We start from the raw sequence: 19,934 nt of genomic DNA on the forward strand, positions 1-19,934 counted from the left end.
ATGAACACAGACGGTGCCAGGAAACTGTTCTGATACTTGGAGCAATGTTTAATAAGCATAACGCCAGTACTTTCCAAAAGATAAACATTTAGCAATGTGTCGTAATTATTCACCTTAGTCATAAAATCATAGCATGTGAAATCTTAGAACCACAGACTAGTTCCTGGAGAGACTCTTTATTAGCCGTGTGGTCCCTCCCCACATCTTTGGACTCCAGAGTAGCAAACAGAGTGAGAAGAGACGGCAGGAGGGGGGTGTGTAGCTGTAGCTGGTATGAGCCAATCTGGGGTCGCGTGAAATATTAGTATTTTCCAAAGTGCTGGAGCACTCTGGAGTTCTTTGGAGGAGAGAGAGAAGTTGCCACAGCCCAGCTCAAACCTGGCCATGACAGAGGTCTCCAAGGCTATGGAGGGCTACTCAAGGTTTTCCAGAAGCCCCAAGGAAAAGACGTCTCTAAGTAGGCAAGGGCTTTACCTCCCGGGGGCTGGGGGCCAAGGGCTGAGCACCGTAGCTGGGCAGCAGTCTCCTCTCCGCGCCGTCGTGCCGGAAATGAAGGCAGCACTCCAGCTCTCAGCCTGGGGTGGTCTCCATAGGGAAGACAACACAAACTGCCACCACGCCCCACAGGTCCTGTGTCCCTTGCTCAGTGCTGCGCTCCAGTGGCCAACCTCTGTCTTTGCTGCAGGAGACTCATAGATCCTTCCCTTGGTTTTCTCAAGTTCTAGGTGGGCTTCTTTTGTAGTTGCTGCTGAGCTCGAGGGTCTTGCAAGTCGCTGGGAAGAGGCGGAAAAACGCAAAGCTGCTGCCTGTCAAATTTTGCTTAGCTTTACATAAGCCAGCATTTTTTAAGTCCTGAGATGGGAAAGGTAACATTTCTTACCCTTTCTCGTGTTCATCTTTAGCAAATCCTCAGAAATGTTGAAAGCTTTATTTAAACAGTATTTTATAGAGGAGTTAGAGAGATGTAACATCAACATGTTTCTAATTGCTTTGGTCAAAACGCCTGAACAGCTTTACTGTGAATCCCCTGTCTTCCTACTTCTTTTGTACCTAACATGGAAAGAATTCACAATCCTGGGAGGATGGGAAAGTTTAAAATACTATGAATAGTAGGCTAAAGTAAACCCAAGGATGAGGCCTGAACAGAGACACAACTAAGTTAAAATAGCTTGCTCTCACAGTAGGCTTTAGGAGAACATCTGTAACTCAATAAAATACAATGATTTTGGCTAGGCATCAAGAAAAATTAAAATTGATATTCTATCTTATCTTAGTCAGAATGGCTATCACCAGGCCTATAAATCCTAAGGAGTGTATCAGGGAAGGGGAATCGTTGTCCACTGTTGGTGGGAATGTAAATTGGTGCAGCCACTATGGAAATCCACATGGAGGTGTCTCCAAAGGTGAAAATTATAACTATTGCATGACCCAGTTGTACCACTTCTGGGCATATACCCAAAGGATTCTATAGTCTACCACAGGGGTTCCTTCTACTGACATCAACTAGGAAATAGAATTAGCCTAGACACACATGATGACAGTTTATGCAGATGTTAAGGAAAGGAAATCCTGACACTTTTCTGGCAAATGGAAGGAACTAAAGAATAGGATACTGAGGTAACCCAGGCCCAGAGCACAATATGACTCTCTCATGTGTGGATCCTAGTTTCAAAATTCTAGATGTGTGTGTTTTGAGGTCAGAAACTAGAAACAGCCATATAGGAGCTGGGAGGTCTTAAGGGTCTGAACACAGAGCAAATGTGATATGGAAGTGTGTGTGTGTGTGGGGGGGAGTGTTGTTAGAACATGGATAAGCAGGAATGAGGGTTGTGGTGTATGAGGGGACCATTAAACACAACCAAGAATGTATGAAAAGACCTTATGCTTTGTACGGTTATTTAAAAATAGTTTTTAAAAAGGAGTTTAAACAGTGGTATCTTTAATGACAATGTTCTTCCAGAATACAGGGTTTTTTACATGAAAATCTCAGTGTTGTGTATGGGATACCTCCCTATGAGTTACTGGTCAGAAAGGACCCAGAAGGACCCCAAATAACTTATCATTGTTTTTAGTTGCTCACCATAGCTAAAAGGTAGGACCCTATTGATGAACACAAAGAGAAGTCAGATTGGAATTGACCTGGAAACTGTCTAGTTTTTACAGAGCTATAGAAAAGATTACAGAAGTTTACAGGCTTACCCGGTGGTGAGTCCTACATACTATGATACTACCCTGACAAGCAAGATGTGCCCACTGGTGTAATAACTGCATGACTGTTACGAGGTAACTGACTGCTTTTGGCTTGGATCTGAAGCCTGCTCCAAAGCAGGGAATTCATGTCTGGTACAACAAACCTGGTAAAAAGCCCATGGCTGGAGATGTCGTAATAGGGGAGTAGCCACTATTGCCAATTACTTTCTACATATTTATGATTATATACATGGATACTGCTTTTAACCCTGGTCAGAGAAGCTTCAGTGCCAGCAGTCTCATAACCGATTAAAGTGTTGAGAGTTAAGTGACTGTCCAGTACTCAGCCTAAATAAGCTATTTATATCAACTCCCCTGATGGTCAGGAACCATCCTGAAAAGAGAAGCAGAAAGAACGTAAAAGCCAGAGGATGGGAAGACGCTGTGAGATGCTGTTTCCCAGACATGACATGGGCATTGCACTAAGCTCACAGCACTATGGCTGCCTATACAAGATCAAACCAGTCAACACTCGCGCGTGCATTAGAGAGCAGCAAGTGCGACATCACCCCTAACTGCAGAGCTATTCACAAGTGATGGTTCTTGGGGGAGTGGGAGTCATCACTACTTAGTGAGGGCTACTTAGAGGCTGACCATAGATGGCTCCACATCCAGGCACACATAAGCAGCACTAAGCGGACCCAGTGAATTATAAAAATAAAATAGGACATGAAGGTGGGAGGGGGAAGAACTAGGGTTCAGGAGGAATGGAAGGAGGGAGTTGTGGGCAGTACTTTGATCAAGACACATTGTATACACATAAAATTGCCAAGAATTTTTTTAAAAAACGTATTTAAAAAGGTGGCTGGTGTAGTTCGGTGATAGTGTCATGGGTGTAATCCTCATCTCTGAAACAAAGAAAGGAGGAAGGTGCGTCTGCGGAGCTCCCAGCATCAGCTTTGCGCTGCGCATCTTTTGTTATGCTGTATGCTTCTATTACTTCTCAGGTCACCACTACTGGCTGGTAATTAATTCCTCATGGGTTCCACTGAAATTGAAAGCTGAACTCAGCCTGAGTAAGTGCGCAGTGGAAGACGGATGGGAGAACGGGGCTCCTAGTCAAGGGCTGCCTTTAAGGCTGTGTGTGGACTTTGATTAAACAGTAATGTGCGGAAGGTACGGAATTCACAGAGATGGCACAGAATCCTCATATTCTCTTCACACAGTTTACTTTGGAGGACTGAACCCTTGTTTCCAGATGGAGGACTACTGGGTCTTCCAAACAGACAAGAGACAATCGTTTAAAACAATCACTTTATTAAAAATAGCAAATCTCACAAGTACTTATTAAATGTTTTGTCACTGGCCATTGGGAAACACACCTGCGTGTGTACTGATTGTCTGACGTAAACAGAAGCTGGACCACCACAGGACACCTGTGCACCACCAACATGTGACCTGTGCTGAGCCAGTGTGGTGATGGCAAGGACAGATCCTTCAGCCTGACTGAATGTTTAGCACAATGCATTTCAAGTATAACACTTAAGGCAACAGAAGCAAACACAGCAGCACAACTCTGTATCCCACTTCCTGGTGAGAGCTCTCCAGCGGTGGATTACAGCAGCACGTGGACAGAAGCGGCGTGTGAACATGATCACTGTACTTGCTTTTCATGACTCAGAGTCTGTTGTGGAAGATGATTCTGCTACTGGACTCAGCTGGAAACGTAATGGCTGCTGCTTCTCTGCATATCCCGCAGAGCAGGCTGCAGACTGCTTTAGCTGCTGGACGCATTGGGAACGTCCTGTGCATCTGCCAAATGCAGTTTCTGTCTGGAGTCATCAGTTAAGAAGATTTTCATTTTAAAGCAAGGACTTCTTATAAATTTCAGGAATTTACACTTAGTAACCAGGAAACACAAGAAACGGGGTAACAGAGGGAAGGACAGGAGGAGGTACGGAGCGGCTTAGGGAAAGCTGTGGTGTCACCAGCATGTTTGCACAGGAGCTCACTGTAGAGAATTATGCCATGTGTATAATTTGAAGCTTAAAAACATTTATTTAGGGTATAGTTATGTAGTCTCAAATTCTAAATCCTCCTGTCTCAGCCTCCAGTGCTGGGGTTATAGGATTGTAGGATCAGGTCTGTCCAGGCTTATTTTTAATACAGCAAGAATCATTTCCATAAGGAAGCAGTGGAAGGAAAACATTAATAGACTAATCGGATTACAACCCCTTAAAGATGCTTTTTTGCCATGTTCAGCAAAACAATTTCTTTTTGAAACCCAAACATGAAGTAATGATCACAACTCTAAGACCTTTTCTATAATGTTAATCGTTCCTTTCATTTTCCTCTTAGTCCTAAACTGTTCAGCCGCTGCTACCTTCAAGGTCCTATTCACACAGTGATCTAAGTACTCTGAGGACAACTGCATATCAGCAGTACAGACAGACAGGCAGACAGACAGAGGCATGGCCATCCACAGTGCTGTCTAGTTGGAAGGCTTGAGATTTAACACATGGGGAAAAAAATCACTGGACAGTAAAGTAAGGTAGAAGAAGCTGAAGGGGAGGGCGACCCCATAGGAAACCAGTAGTCTCAACTAATCCAAACCCCAGGGAGCTCCCAGACACCGAGCCACAAACCAGGCAGCATACAGGAGCTGGTCCAAGGCCCCAGACACATTACAGCAGAAGACTGCGTGGTCTGGCCTCAGTGAGAGATGACACACATAACCCTCTGGAGACTTGTGGCATCCTCTTAGAGGCGGGGGTGGGGGTGGGGAAGGAATGGGATGAGGAACTGTAGGAGGGGAGACAACAGCTGGATTGTAAGTGATTGATAGATAGATAGATAGATAGACAGACAGACAGACAGACAGATAGGATGGCACGTGTAATTCATATTCATGCCCAAGCTCCAAGCAGCAGCACAGACTTAATTGTTGTTACTGCATGGCTAAGCAATTAGTCACAGTATAAAACGTTACAGCAGGATTCTGATTTGTTGCTATTCTAACTTCTGTGTATTCTATCTAGGTTAGAAATTTCCTTATATATACCACTACATAAAGCAGTGTGTATTACAGAAGTCCCCTAATGATGTTAACTAATGTGTGAAATGTCACATTATTAATGTGTAAAGCACATTACAAAAGTCCTATCTCACACCATTATTGTATTCAAAGGGAGAGCTTCCCTCTCACATGAAAGAAAGCGTGTTGAAGGTAGGATCATTTATGATTCTTATGTATCAGCAATTGTGTTTACAAACATGTTTGATAAAAAGTTTGAAAAGTTCCCTAAGTCATTGTTTCAGACTGAAATATCAAAATCAAAATCACCTACTTGTGACATGGTGTTTTCTTTCAAGTTAACTCTACAGTGTGCTAGCTTCAGCGTGGAGATGTCACTTCACAAGTTGTGGAAAGACCCCTTAAGAGTTGTGTTTTACTGGTACCTGAATTTCAATTTTACATTCCATAAGTAATAATAGTAAGTGTATCTTTGGATATCTGCCAGATGATTTCAGAATCTCAGAGTCAAAATAATTCTTGTAGTCTACTACATAATATTTATAATTTGAAGAGTAATGATTAAATTTGTTTTTAAAAAATAAGAAAACAATATAAAACAAAGAACAAAGTGGACATGGAATTACAGCATACACAACCTTGAAACAAAACAATCAGGAAAGTAAAGGGGAAGAGACATAGCCCTATTGAATAAATAAAATACGGTAGAAATTATTTACCCAGAAAAATAGATTTTGAATTTTACACTGTTGATAGTTGGCAAAGGATACATAGAAGAATTCAATTCTTCTAACTGAAACACAAAGAAACAAATTGAATATTAATTTTTACAAGAGAAATATTAGTAGGTCATTGTAAATCATGTTTTAAAAGAGCTTCATGTAGGTTTTAACTGAAAGAGCAAACTATTAAAGAAAAAGTTCTCAAAAAGTTTTCTAGGCTAGGAAATCCTTTTTACAAAATAACTGTAAAGTCATTGCAGTTTGACCATCAAGAGAGAATAGCAGCAAATGATACAGACTGAGAGCTTTAGAAGTATTCTTAGAATCATGTTTAATGGCGATAATCTCCACTGTGTGTTTGTTGTTTCTTTTTGAAAGAGAATCTGGATACATACTCAGGCTGGTCTTGAACTCTATGTAGCCCAGGACAGTCCTAACTCATGATTCTTTTGATTCAGCCTACAGAGTGCTATGTTCACAGATATGTGCCTCTATGTTCTTTTAACAGAAATGTCATCCTTATTGTGTGTACTGTGTTGTTTGTCTGTGAAGGCAGCACGCATGTCGGGGACAGAATATAACCTTGTGGAGTTGGTTCTGTCCTCCTTCTCTCACATGAGCTATAGGAATTGTATTTAGGTCCAAACTTCACCAGGCTTACCCTGTAAGCACTTTTACCTTCTCAGCCATCTTGCTGAACCCATGCCTAGCTTTTAAAGAATAGTTTGGTTTTTTGTTTTTTTTGTTTTAAACAAAAATGCCATTTCTATGATTATAATCTTTAAAATTTTTATTATTTATAAAAATACTTCACAAATCATTCAATTAACACTATAAAGTAGAATTGTTTACCCCTTGTATTTGTCTGTTTGGGTTTTTATAACAAAATATCATCAAATTACTGGTTTGCAGAAAAAAGAAACTCATTTCTCTAGTTCTAGAGACTAGCCGTCCAAGACGAAGATGCCAAAGGAGCTGGTGACTGGCTCACAGAATAGTACTCTGCACTGTGTCCTCACAGAATGGAAACAGAGGGGTGTCTCTTTTCAGCCTCTCTGCCTAGGATACTAATCCCAATCCTGACCTAATCACCTGCCACAGACCCACTCCTGTTGCCCCCACCTTCAGAGTTAGGACTTGGAAGTGCAAGTTTTAGAAGGATATAGACATTCAGACCACACTACCTTTAGAAGGAGAAATACAAAGTAAAGACATGCTCGCTGGGGCTGTTTTTTCCCTTGGCTTAATCTCCAGTACCACAAAACCATTTAAAAAAGAAAGGATGGTGGGGGTATGTTAACTAGACTGCTCACTGTTACCATGTACAACTGATGTAAGCCTTGCACTATACCTCCTGGTTTAAAATTTAGTTATTTGTGTAAAGGTACACAAATTAAACTTATATTTAAGAAAAATCAAGCATAAGACATGAACTTAATACTTGTGTGACCAAATAATGTATGGCAGAGTTGATTCTTTATCTTTTTTTTTTTTTTTTTTTTTTTTTTTAGAGACAGGGTTTCTCTGTATAGCCTTGGCTGTCCTGGAACTCACTCGGTAGACCAGGCTGGCCTCGAACTCAGAAATCCGCCTACCTCTGCCTCCCAAGTGCTGGGATTAAAGGCGTGCGCCACCACCGCCCGGCTTGATTCTTTAAAGTACAGGCTTGAAGGTCTTTTTGTTTGTTGAGATAGGCCTCATATAGCCCAGGCTAGCCTTGAACTCACCTTGTAGGTGAAGCTGACCTTGAACTCCTGTTCCTCCTACATCCACTTCCCTAATGCTGGTATTACAAGACCACACTGCTAATATTCTAGGTGTAGTTTTTAAAGTGTGGGCAGACAACTGCCTTATATTTACTTTTTTAAAAAAAAAGTGAAAGAGAAAAAGAAAAAGAAAAATTGCAGAAACAAGCTCTCTTGTCTCTGGTGAACATGAAGCTAAAATACGTTGGGGTCAGTTTTTATTTATTCTCTTTTGTTTTATAAAAATGTCTGTGCATCCTGTTTTTTCTTGTTTGTTTGTTTTTTTTGTGTTTTTTTTTTTTTGTTCGTTCGTTTGTTTGTTTTGAGACAGCGTTTCTCTGTATAGCCCTGGCTGTCCTGGAACTCACTCTATAGACCAGGCTGGCCTCGAACTCAGAAATCTACCTGCCTCTGCCTCCCAAGTGCTGGGATTAAAGGCGTGTGCCACCACTGGCCAGCAATGTCTGTGTATCCATAAGTTGCTGTGCACCTGCACATAAGGAGGCCAGAGGTCACTGCTGGGTGTCCTCCTTAACTGTTCTCCACCTTATTTCTTTGAGACAGGATCTCTCACCAAACCCGAAGCTCAGAAATTCAGCAAGAAAGGGCAGCCTGTAATCCTCAGAGATCTTGTCTCTGCTTCTCTAGTGTTGAGATTACAGGCACTTTACACACAGGTGCCGATCATCTGAACTCAGGCCCTCATGCTGGTGTGGCATGAACTTTACCAACCGAGCCATCTCCCTAGCTCCCTAAGGCTTTAGATATTTATTTTTATTTTATGGGTATGTGTGTTTTGCCCAAATGTAAGCATGTGCACAGCATGTGTGCCTGGTGCCCTCCGAGGCCAGAGAGGGCTTCAGATCCCCGGAACTGAAGTTAGAGAGGGTCGAGGGCCGTCAAGTGGGTGCTGGAAACAGAATCTGGGTCTTCTGCAAGAGCAGCAAGTACTTTTAGACGCTGAGTCAGCTTTTCAGCCCCCTAAAAAAAGGTTTTAAAGAGGCAAATTGACAAGATGTTATGGGCTGGGTGGTGCCCCAACTCCATCCCCAACTCATATACTCTAGTTCCCAGTCATAATATGTCAGAATGTTCAAGCCTTTAAAAGAGGCAACGGAATTAAAATGAGGTCACACGGGTGGGTGGGCCCTAATCCCATATGACCTTAACATGACAGGTTGGACAGATGTGTACAGGAGAGAAATGAAATGAGCATTAAGATGACTACCCACAATGACGTACTTAGGCAACTTACGGAGCTCCCACTCCAGCTCCCAGAACTGTGAGAACTTTATTGTTTAACCCCCCATGTATTTGTTATGCTGGCTCTAGCAGACTGAAAGATGCGGCAATGTTCTAAACTGCTGTAAAGACCAAACACTGGTCTGGATTTAAAAATAAGTAACCATCTAGGTAGGCAAAGGTCTTTTGACTAGTGGCTTCTATGTCCTTAAGATCTGCATATACATGAGGTCTCTGTATAATACAGGCACGTATGTAAAAATATTCAGAAGCAAGTATTTCCTTCAGAAGTTTACCAGGATTATGATAATACATGCTCCCATAAATCTAAATTCACACATTTTCTTAGACTGTATTTCTTTAAAGAGAATCAAATTCAACAGAAATGAAATGTGAGGATACCACACTAAGTAGGAAACCCTCCCAGCCCTACCCTGTGGGCACACACTTTACAGTGCCATCTTCAGGAAGTGCCCACGGAGCCCAGCTCATCAAGACAGAAAGAAACTGAGGCACGAGCTTCTTTAAGGAATGATGGCATGTTCTACAATTAGATAGTGGTGATGACTGCAATTTGTATAAACAAATCACTGACGTTAAAATGTGAACTGTGGTATGTGTGTGTTGTTGCACGAAGGTGTTTCTTTAATGACAGGTGGAGCACCCAACTTACGTCAGACAGAAGCCTGTCCAGGTTTGCGTCACTGGCTGCTTTCCGCTTTTCCTCAGGAAGTTCCTCTAACTCCCCATAGAGCTCCAAGTTCAAGCGAGCTAATTTCTCCTGCATTCCCCGGACATGTTCCATCTGTTCTATGGAACATTCATTTCCTGGGGAACATTCCAGAACATTAAAAAAGATTAGTGTTAAAGCCTATAACCTCAAGGAACAGCTTTTAAACTCCAGGTGCACAAAAGAAATCCATTTTCTTTGTTTAGAAATTGGCTTGTTAATAGTAACTATTTTCTGTGTATAATTATAATTCTTTTTATCTATCCTTTGACTTCATTTTTTTGAGACAGGGTATGAAAGCTAGTTCAAACTCATAATCTTCCTATCTTGGCCTGTTGACTCTTGGGAGCAGATACAATTTTTGGCCAGGAAAAAAAAATGACCAATCTGAAAAATGCCCTAAAATAAAATTGTGCATAAAATACCTTTTTTTAAAGTAAAATAATTTCTCTACTAGGGAAGATGTACTTTTTCTTCCACTGTAACACTGCATACAGAAGCAATGGCACCATAATTATGTCTGTTTTGACAACTGCCCACTGAGCTGAGAAAGCCAACATTTTATAGCATTCTGAGTAAAGTGGAGAATTCTCTAAAAATTTCAACCACAAATTATTTTTCCAACCAGTTATAAATTCTTCCTTTAGGAAATATAAATGCAAATATTTATGAAGCATGATGTAATATTATATTACACAGTATAATATTTTCAATAATATACATGGTAATGCAAGGCAACTTCACTAAGGCACAAGTCCCATTATTTCTTGACTTAGGTCCAGTGTGGTAAGATTTTACCTGCTTAGACAACTAACGTATGTATATATACATAACATAGTCTATACCTTCATCTAGTTTAAGTACAGCCTCTGCAACCTCTTGGTATTCCAATTAAAAAAACAAAACAAACTTTCCTTTTTTTTCTAAATATATTGCAAGAATATATTGTTAGTTCAGCTAAAGCTGAAATGCATCCAGGTGTGTCATAAATGTGTATATCAGCATCTGGAATCCTTTTTTTGTTGTTTTTTTAAAAGTATTTTTTTTATGTATATGAGTACACTATTACTGTCTTCAGACACACCAGAATAGGGCATCAGATCCCATTACAGATGGTTGTGAGCCACCATGTGGTTGCTGGGAATTGAACTCAGGAGGAGCAGTCAGTGCTCTTAACCTCTGAGCCATCTCTCCAGCCCCAGCATCTGGAATCCTGAAGAGGCATGCATATGTTCATGTCGTGAGAGGAAGGGGATCGGGGAGAAGAAAGTGGGGAAGGAGAGGAAAGAGAGGGAGAGAGAGAATGAATGAGAACACGAATGAATACAGAGATGTAGACCTGACAAAGGGAAATTGAAAGGAAGACATACCTAGGGGACCAGCCATGCTTCATAAGACAAAAGACCATGTGTAGGAGGAGGGATGAGTTAGCAGCTAAAAAAGGCTTAGTGATTCCCTGCTGGGATCTCTGAGAAAAGTCCTACTATATGGTGATAAATGCCCACACCTTAGAGGTGAAGTGGCAGTGTGGACTCACAGGCACTAAGATTGAAAAAAAAAAAAATGACCTAGTAAGAAAGAAACAGCCTAGCAATGGAATTTTCATGGCATGCCTTACAGCCAGGGCTTAGTGACTGCACAGACAGGGGAGGAGGGACTTCAATCAAACAAACCCCCTGACCTTAAGGGAAGGGAATTGCTACTAGAAAGAGTGAGCAGGGCAGAAGGAAAGAAGTGAAGTGTTCTGGGATACCATGTTGTTGGGGTTGGGTGGAGCATGAAGGGGAAGAACATTTTTTGTGAAGAAAATAATACATCATTTTTGGAGTCAGGGGCTCCAACCCAGGTTGAATTCTTGATTCTCCTGCCTTAGCCTCCCCATTACTGGGATTCCAGGCCTGAGTCTGGCTTCTTTGTCAGGCATAAGTATTACTATGGACTAAAGACTCAGAAACCATGAAAGAAGATATAAGTACACAAAACCCAACAATCCCACAGGATTAAATGTATTATCACAAAATCAACAGACATAAACGTATTTGGAAAAGTAAGTTTTGAAAATGTATTGTTTCCACATAAAACATGCAAAGGGCTCTTGACAATGACAAAGTAAGAAATTACCAAACTAGAAACTATGTAAAGGCCCTGAAGAGAGCAATCAGCTACTTGGCAAGTAGACATGGCATTTAAGTTTGATGGTCATTTTAAAATTTTCACTTGAATGGCAAAAACTGAAAGAATGCCTACTGCTGGTGGGACCTCAAAGCAAAGCATTCTTTCATAAACTTCCAATAAAAGAAGAAAGTGTATTTTTTTGAAAAGCATCCTAGATACTTCTATTAAGACTAAAATTAGAGCTGGGTGAAGTAACCCGGTTCTCTAGTTCAGCACTTGGAATGTGGAGCTAGGAGATCAGGAATCCACAAGCAGCCTTTGCTACATAATGAGGTTGAAGCCTGCGATACACGAGGCCCTACCTCAAAAAACTAAGCAAATGGGCTGAGAATGTAACTCAGTTGGCAGAATGCAGTGACAAGGACCAGAGTTCAGTCCCCAGCCCTGTATAAACAGGGTGTCATGGCCTGTGCCTGTAATCTTAGCAGGTGGAGGCTGGTGGCAACAGGAAAATAAGAAGTTCAAGGTTATCCTCAACTACTCAGTGAGTTTGAAGCCAGCCTGAGATACATAAGGTCTTGTCTCAAAATGGGGAAAAATTCCCAGTGCACGGAAAGCTAAGGCCTAGGATCATCAACTCTAGGATAGCCAGACCCTGTTTCAAAAATGCAAAGACAAAGACATACTTTCAGGGACTGAATTGTCTATTGTTCTGTATAGACAGAAATGTCTATAGTTCATTCAAAAGACAAAAGCAAACTGAACAAATTAAGTCTAAATTCATTTGAATGACAAAGATTTCCCTTATTATTTTAAATAGATAAATTATACAACATGGTTTTATTTTTCAAAAGTAGATTAGGCTGCCTTCTAAAGAACAAAGGGGCATAGAAGGCCATACACAGGGGAACAGAACCTAATTTAAGTATGTCAGTATGATTATTCCACAACAGCAATCCTACTTTAACATTATAGCTAACCATCCCTTGTGAATGTGTGTGCAGTGTGTGGTGTCATGTAGGATACAGAAATGTACTTGTGCATGCTGGCATGCAGAAGCCAGAGGAGGACGTCAGGGTTCCTGTCCCATCACTTTCTATTTCATTCCTTTAAGGTAGGGTCTTTCAGTGAACCTGGACCAAGGCTGACAGCCAACAAACCCCAGAAAGCTGCTTCCCATATCTCTGGGCTTACAGGCAGGTCCATGCCCATGGCCAGGTTTTTACACAGCTGCTGGAATACAAACTCAGATTCTCATGGCTGTGCAGCAAACTGTCTTATACACTAAGCCATGTCTCATTAATTATATTCCATCACAATAAAATCTAAAATTCTTACATTTTATGTTTATATATCGTATGGCTCCCTTTCTCCCTCTCACCCAGCACTCTGAGTGTGTGCTCTTTTTTGTTCTTTTTGTTGTCATTTTTGAGGCAGGATTCCTGTAGCCCAGGTTGCCTCCAAAGTCATTATGTAGCAGACAATGTCTTTGAACCTCCTGGACCTCCCAAGTAGTAAGATTAGAGGTGTACACTACCACACCTGGCTTTTATGCAGTGTTGGGTGTTAAACCAAGGATTTTGTAAGCACTAGGCAATCTACCAACTACAGCAAAGATACATACCCAGTCCTCCCTGTTCTACTTGTTCTGTGGCAGTCTAGTGTAGACCAGAATGCCCTCAATCTCACTTGTAGTTGAGGATGGATTAGAACTTCTCATCCTTCTGCCTCTACTTTCCAGATACCGGGATTACAGGTATGAGTCTCCACATCCAGCTTCCCTTCGTTTTTTACTAAAATAAAATGATACGTGGAAAGACCCTTTCTCAAACAAGGTGAGTGGTGCTGAGAAATGATACCCAAGGCCCTTTGGCTTTCACGTGCACACACAAGAACATACACAACTAAAGGCAGGATGAGACATACGCAGAAGGTAGCATGCAGAGCAGTGAGGAGCACGCGGCTGTCTTACCAAAGGCCTGTAGCTTTCCAGAGTGGAAATCGTTCAGCAGGCTAAGGAGCCCGCGCTCCATCTCCTGGACATCAGAGACATCGGTGAGGAAGGAGTGCTGGATGGGCGTGGCCTGAGCACCCTTCCCTTCGCCTCCTGGAGGTTTGTTCTTTTCTTTCATCACCCTGCGGAGGTGATGCAATTAGCCTTAGTTAGTTAGATCTCCCAGGTTGCTCTGGATTAGACTCCTGTTTAACTGCTCAGATAAATAAATGAACTTTTTTTTTTGAAAATAAGAAACCAGAGGAAGTCAATACTAAATAAAACCTAAAACCTCAAGCCAGCAACAAACAAAAACAGGTGGTGAAAAAAAAAATTTCCCCTATATAAAGTGTAGAAACATAAAGATGTTAGTAAGTTTGTGCACTATGCTAATCTGTTAGGCTGAAAAGATATTGAAAAGAAAATTGATAAGTCTTTCTGGTATCCTATTTTGTATTTTTCACTTCGCAGTGAAATGCAGCATATACTCTCCTTTCTAAATGCCAGCCTTGAACTGTTTATAGTTGAGTGCGTTGTTTTGGGTTCCTGCTCTGAAGGCAGCACCCTAGGAGTGCTTGCTCTTAGGAGAAAGACATTTAAAATCCATAAACAAGAACTTATCATCCTGAATTCTGCCACGGTCCTCAGGTCCCCTCATGCAGTTTTGAAGCTGACTGATACAATCTAACTTCTTGGCTCCTGCCATCATCCTGTCTCTTGACCATCATCTCCCAACACCTTCCCAGTTGGCCCGCCTGGTCCTGTGTCCCTGGTTCCCGTTTCCTCTCCATGAGGCAGACAAGTCCATTTCTAAATAATGTCAGGTCATATCATTAAGCCTTCAAGAGCTAAGGCCTACCTAAATCCAATACCCTTAAGAAACCCTAGTTTCCTTGGGTGTGATTGTTCAAACCTTTAATCCTGATACAGAGGAGGCACATGAACAGTATGATCTACACAACGTGTCAGTGAGGACAGTCAGGACAGTGAGGGCTACAAAATGAGACCCTGTCTCAAATTAAACAAACAAACAAACAAACAAACACTAGTCCCCTGTCTTCTAATCTAGGTCCTTGGCCTACATTCAGATCCTTCACTTCCTGCCATCTTTGTCAGGCCACTGCTCACACAACCTTCAGGTCTCAGTTGAGCTATTTCCCCAGAAGGGCATTTGGGAGCCCTTTGCTTGATTCTTATCACACAGCTCTGTATATACCAGGCTCCCAAACACTAGAGAGATGATGCCATACAAATTTGCATTATTATATCAAAACAGAGAGACAGAGAGGAGTTCATGCAGCACGGAGTCAGCTAGGCTTTGAAAGGTGCTATCCAAGTAAGAGTTTAAAAAGCAAAAGGGATTGGCATTCTCTTTAGCTAGTACTACAGGGGATTCAGTAGTCTACATACTTAGAACCAGTACTCAATTTTCATACAATAATGAATAAAGACCCCATCCCTACAACCACACTCACAGGGTTAAGATAAATAGGGCATGTATATCTGTATGTGCACCTTTTCGTGAGGGTCTGGGAGATGGGCTGGGTTAAAGAAAGAAACTAACAAGTCTTAAGAAATCTAGACTTCAGGCTGCAGAGAAGGTTCAGTGGAGAATAGCACTAGCTGTTCTTTTAGAGGACCCAAGATCAACTTGCAGCATCCACATGACAGCTCAAAACTGTCTGTAACTCTAGTTCCAAGGGATTCCATACACTCTTCTGACCTCCACAGACACAAGGCACATACAAACACATACAAGAACAAATACCCACACAAATAAAATTTGAAAAAGAAATTGGAACTTGGGGTGGTGGTGTACAGCTTTAATCCAAGCACCCTGGAGGCAGAGGAAGGGAGATCTCTCCATGTTCAAGACGCAGTGCTAGCCTAGTCTATATAGTGAGTTCCAGGCAATCCAATGTAACATAGTAAGATGCTGTCTCAGTACAAATCAAAACAAACAAACAAAAAACAAATAAAAGAAATATAGAACTCACAGCCAGTCAGTAACAGTTCTTCACAAGGAAAGGCCTGTATAGTGTGTGTGTATGTGTGTGTGTGTGTGTGTGTGTGTGTGTGTGTGTGTGTTACATGGTGCATGCAAGTACATGTTGTATGAACATGTGTGTGCATATGTGTGTGTGGAGGCTGAAGGTTAATGTCAGGTAAGTTCCTTTGTTGCTCTTCACCATATTTTTTGAGATAGTGTCTCACTCATCAAACCTGGAGCTTGCCATATTGGTTAGACTGCCTGAGTCACAAGCCCCTGGAGTCCCTATCTCCATACTGTTGGTGCTGGAGGTCCAGATGTGCACTGCCACACCTTGATTTTACATGGGTGCTGAGGATCCAAACTCAGGTCCTCATGCTTGTTTAGTGTAGCACTTTACTGAGCAGTCACCCAAGCCCCAAGGCCTGTATTTTTCTTAAAGGCATTTTATATGGAATTAAATCACATCAGTATCTCTTACTGTGATAGAGACCATGACCAAAAGCAACCTTTCAAGGAAAGGGTTTAACTGACTTACAGTTTATAGTCCACCATGAAGGGAAGTCAGGGCAGAAAACTCAAGGCAGAAACCTGGAGGCAAGAACTGAAGCAAGTCCATGGAGGGACTCTGTTCCCTGACTTGCTCAACCTGCTTTCTTATACAACCCAGAACCACCTCCTCAAGGGTGTCTGCAGTGGGCTGGGCCCTCCTACATCAATCACTAATCAAGAAAACACCCCCACAGAATTGCCTACAGGCCAATCTGATGAAGGCATTTTTCCATTTGAAGATCTGGCTTCCCAGATGGCCCTGGCCTTCATCAAGGTGACAAGAAATACCACAAGTGCTGTCCATTACCTCACCTGTGATCTTGTAACAAATGGTCATGTGAAGACCCATTCATGCAGACTCAGAATGTACATTTAAAAAGATCCCCACGATATCCATACTCTAAAGTGGAGAAGAATCGTTATCGTTTTTCAAGTTTTGGTGTAGCAAATGCATTTTTATTCTTTCAGCCCCATGTAAAATCAAGGTGTGACAGTGCACATCTGGACCTCCAGCACCAACAGTATGGAGATAGGGACTCCAGGGGCTTGTGACTCACGCAGTCTAACCAATATGGCAAGCTCCAGGTTTGATGAGTGAGACACTAATTTGCTACACCAAAACTTAAACTAGACTGTCTGGCCAGCAAGCCCCAGGAATCCTCTTTTCTGCCCAAGGGCTGGGATTACAGGAATGAGCTACCACTCAGGAATTGTTATATGGGTTCTAGGGATAAAACTCAAGCCCTCAGGTTTGTAAGACCAGAGTTTTACCAACTGAGCTATTTTTCCAGGCTTGAAAACGCCTTTCTGAATTTTTATTCAAACGAAACTCTAATAATTGTTGCTTTAAACGTCAAAACATGGGCTGTAGCTCAGAGGTAGAGCTTAGTGCGTGTGAGGGCCCAGGTTCAATCCCCAGCATTGGGAAAAAAAGTCAAATCGCGAGAGCAAAAAAGGCTGAACAAAGAAGGCTTTTAATAGCACTTTACTCTGAAAATGTTAAAGAAAAGAACTCACCTTTTTAACTTTGGCCTCTGAGAAGTCGACTGCGATGTGGGATTTGAAAACCCTGTGCTTTTACTAGCTGGGATGGCATTTTTTTTGGCATTAACAACCTGAGTAGAGTGGGCACTGAAAGACTTGGGGCTTTTCCTCTTTGCTTTCCGCTCTTCCATTGTCTTAAATTCTTCCTTGCATCAATACCAGCTTCATAAGACCTAAATATGAAAATATGGTGAGTACATCTATATGCTATAACGATGTTAATTGAGAGCCAAAGGCACATTCCACAGACCAAACGAGCAGGAATTGAAGTCATTCTGTTGAATCTATTTTGCTAATGTACATAAACAACTGTCTAATAACTTTCTAAAAAGATTTATTTATTTACATTATGTATGTGAGTATAGTGTCGCTCTTTTCAGACAGACCAGAAGAGGGCATCAGATCCCATTAAAGATGGTTGTGAGCCACCATGTGGTTGCTGGAAATTGAACTCAGGACCTGTGGAAGAGCAGCTAGTGCTCTTAACTGCTGAGCCATCTCTCCAGCCCTGTCTAATAATTTTTAAAAGCATTTTCTCTATTCACACCTCTTCTAAGTATCTACTGTCTCTCTTCCACAAGCCAGGCACTGTCGTCAGTTATGGGAAAGCAGAATTGAATGAGATAAAAGCCCTTAACCTCAAGAAGGCACCATGATATAAGTGGGCAATATGAACAAATCACCCATGTAACAGCCCAACCTTGCTGGAGCTTTAGCTGTCCTTTAAATCTCCCTTCTAAACCAGAGTCAAATATGTGTACATCAGGGTATCAGGAGTCTAAGCTGCACCTTGAAGGTTTATGTAAGATACATTTTATTGGTATGCTATGCACCACCACTCCCATATCTTTCTCTTCTTCCTTCTTTTCTTTCTCGACAAGGTGTCACGATGTAGCTTTGGCTGACATGGAAGGTGCTCTGTAGACTCGGCTGGCCTGGAACTCACAAAGACTCACCTGCCTCTGTCTCCTGCATGATTAAAAGCATAAATCTCTCCTGGGATTAAAGGCATCAAAAGTGTGCACCACCTCACCTTTTCTTTTTGAAAAACAGTTTTTCTCTCTGTCCTTGGCTGGCTGAGAAATTACTGTGTGAGCCATGCCGGCCTCCAATGGTGACACATCTCCCTCTAGTCTTAAGTCCTGGAATGGGCATGTGCCACAGGATTAGATTTGATTTTTTTTCTTAATTCTATTATTAATTTATCACAAAAAAAGTGTCGGAAAATGCCTATTTATTCCTCCCTTCAAACTGTTAATTGCATTCTGAATATCAGGTCTTTTAAACAATACTGTGGGGCTGAAGACATGGCTCTGCAGCTAAGAGCACTGGATACTCTTTTCAGAGGTCTGTTTTGATTTCCAAGCCCAACAAGGCTGCTTACAACAGTAACTCCTGTCCCAAGGTATCCACTGCCCTCTTCTGGCCTCCAAGGGCACAGTATGCACCAGTGCACAATCATCTAATGAAATTAAAATTTTAAAGTGTTGAATTTAGTCCTGTCATAAAACGGACTATTTTGAAACGGACTACTGTCCTGAAAGAATTAGTTGGGAATTATAAAGATAATGTCGGGTTTTTGTTTTGTTTTGCTAGCTACTGTAGGGTTTTCTTGGAAAAGGGTATGACGTTCCGACTCTAATCTCAGATACTAATAGTGAATCCACTTGAGACAGTTGGGAACTGTTTAGATGTAATACTGATTAAATCAGACTTTAGAGATGACTGAGTAGGTTTCCAAGAGATAAGGATCTGTATAATTGATGATACACATAAGCACACTAACCTTTAAATCTACGGGTGCTAAAACACATTTGGTAACAAAACGGGAAAAAAGCAAAACCAGTTAATACACGAAGCATCGACAATAAACCAATGGTCTCTGAGGGAGCAAGCTTGCGATTTTCTGTTTTCTGGAAGATAACATCTATAACAAGACCCTTAAATCCTTTCTCTATGACTAGGGACCTTTCCAGAGAGGACGAACTGTTAAAGTTAGGTCTTGCTTCCAACCAGAATCACAGAAGGTGCCTTTGGACGACACCTCATTCCCTTCCGCAACCCAGCCCAGCGATGACCCATCTATACCCAGCAGTGACCAGAGTAGGTGCTGAGGGGCTCGAAGGAGCAGGTCGCGGGGTCCCCTCATCCCATTACATACCGGAGGAAGAAAGGGCTGTGGTTACTCTTCCTCGGCTGGAAGAGGTCAGAGAGCGTTGAAAGCCTCTGCTACCGCTGCAGTAAGACCGCAGGTCATCAACCTGGGTCATAAACCCCGGGCAAGCGCCCTTTGTTTACGGAAGTGATGTAATCGGGGCGGGTCCCTCTGTGAGGCGCAAAGCCCCGCCTCTTCCAGGTCCCTTAGCGGTGGTCGCATCTCTGCTTTGGGCTCCGTGCTCCCATAGCCGCCTTCAGGAATGGCTCTAGAGACCTCGGGAAAGAAGAGTTGTTGGCCACTCCAATTCTACCTCTTCAATGGCCTCATGGGAATTGGCAGTATACTGTCCTCACCGGAAGTGGCCAGCCACCTCGGTGAAGGACCGCCCTCATGCACTGCAATTCCCAGCATGCCTTTTA

General features: G+C 42.1%; 2 protein-coding genes across 6 annotated transcripts in view; both read right to left on the bottom strand.

The window, feature by feature from the left end:
• Positions 1–3,379, bottom strand: part of Ect2l (epithelial cell transforming 2 like) — a 106,335-nt gene extending 102,956 nt beyond the window's left edge. For all 4 annotated transcript variants that reach the window (XR_013108029.1, XM_076926925.1, XM_076926924.1 and 1 more), the window contains exon 1: positions 475–3,379. The gene's annotated coding sequence lies outside the window, so the exon portion shown is untranslated. The remainder of the gene's footprint in view (positions 1–474) is intronic.
• A 107-nt stretch (positions 3,380–3,486) lies between these two features.
• Positions 3,487–19,921, bottom strand: Ccdc28a (coiled-coil domain containing 28A). Of its 2 annotated transcripts, XM_076926936.1 has the most exons (6): positions 19,519–19,840; positions 17,331–17,530; positions 13,751–13,914; positions 9,607–9,761; positions 5,995–6,017; positions 3,487–4,022 (listed from the first exon to the last, which is right to left on the bottom strand). In XM_076926936.1, exons 2-6 carry the CDS (start codon positions 17,486–17,488, stop codon positions 3,968–3,970), a joined length of 555 nt encoding a protein of 184 aa, XP_076783051.1. In that variant the 5' UTR covers positions 17,489–17,530; positions 19,519–19,840; the 3' UTR covers positions 3,487–3,967. The 2 variants fall into 2 exon arrangements, with proteins under 2 accessions (XP_076783051.1, XP_076783050.1); XM_076926935.1 differs by lacking the exons at positions 3,487–4,022; positions 5,995–6,017 and adding an exon at positions 6,261–8,672 and having other exon boundaries at positions 19,519–19,921.
• Positions 19,922–19,934: the final 13 nt, after the last annotated feature.

Source organism: Arvicanthis niloticus, chromosome 28 (genome assembly GCF_011762505.2).
Source record: "Arvicanthis niloticus isolate mArvNil1 chromosome 28, mArvNil1.pat.X, whole genome shotgun sequence".
Lineage (NCBI taxonomy): Eukaryota > Metazoa > Chordata > Mammalia > Rodentia > Muridae > Arvicanthis > Arvicanthis niloticus.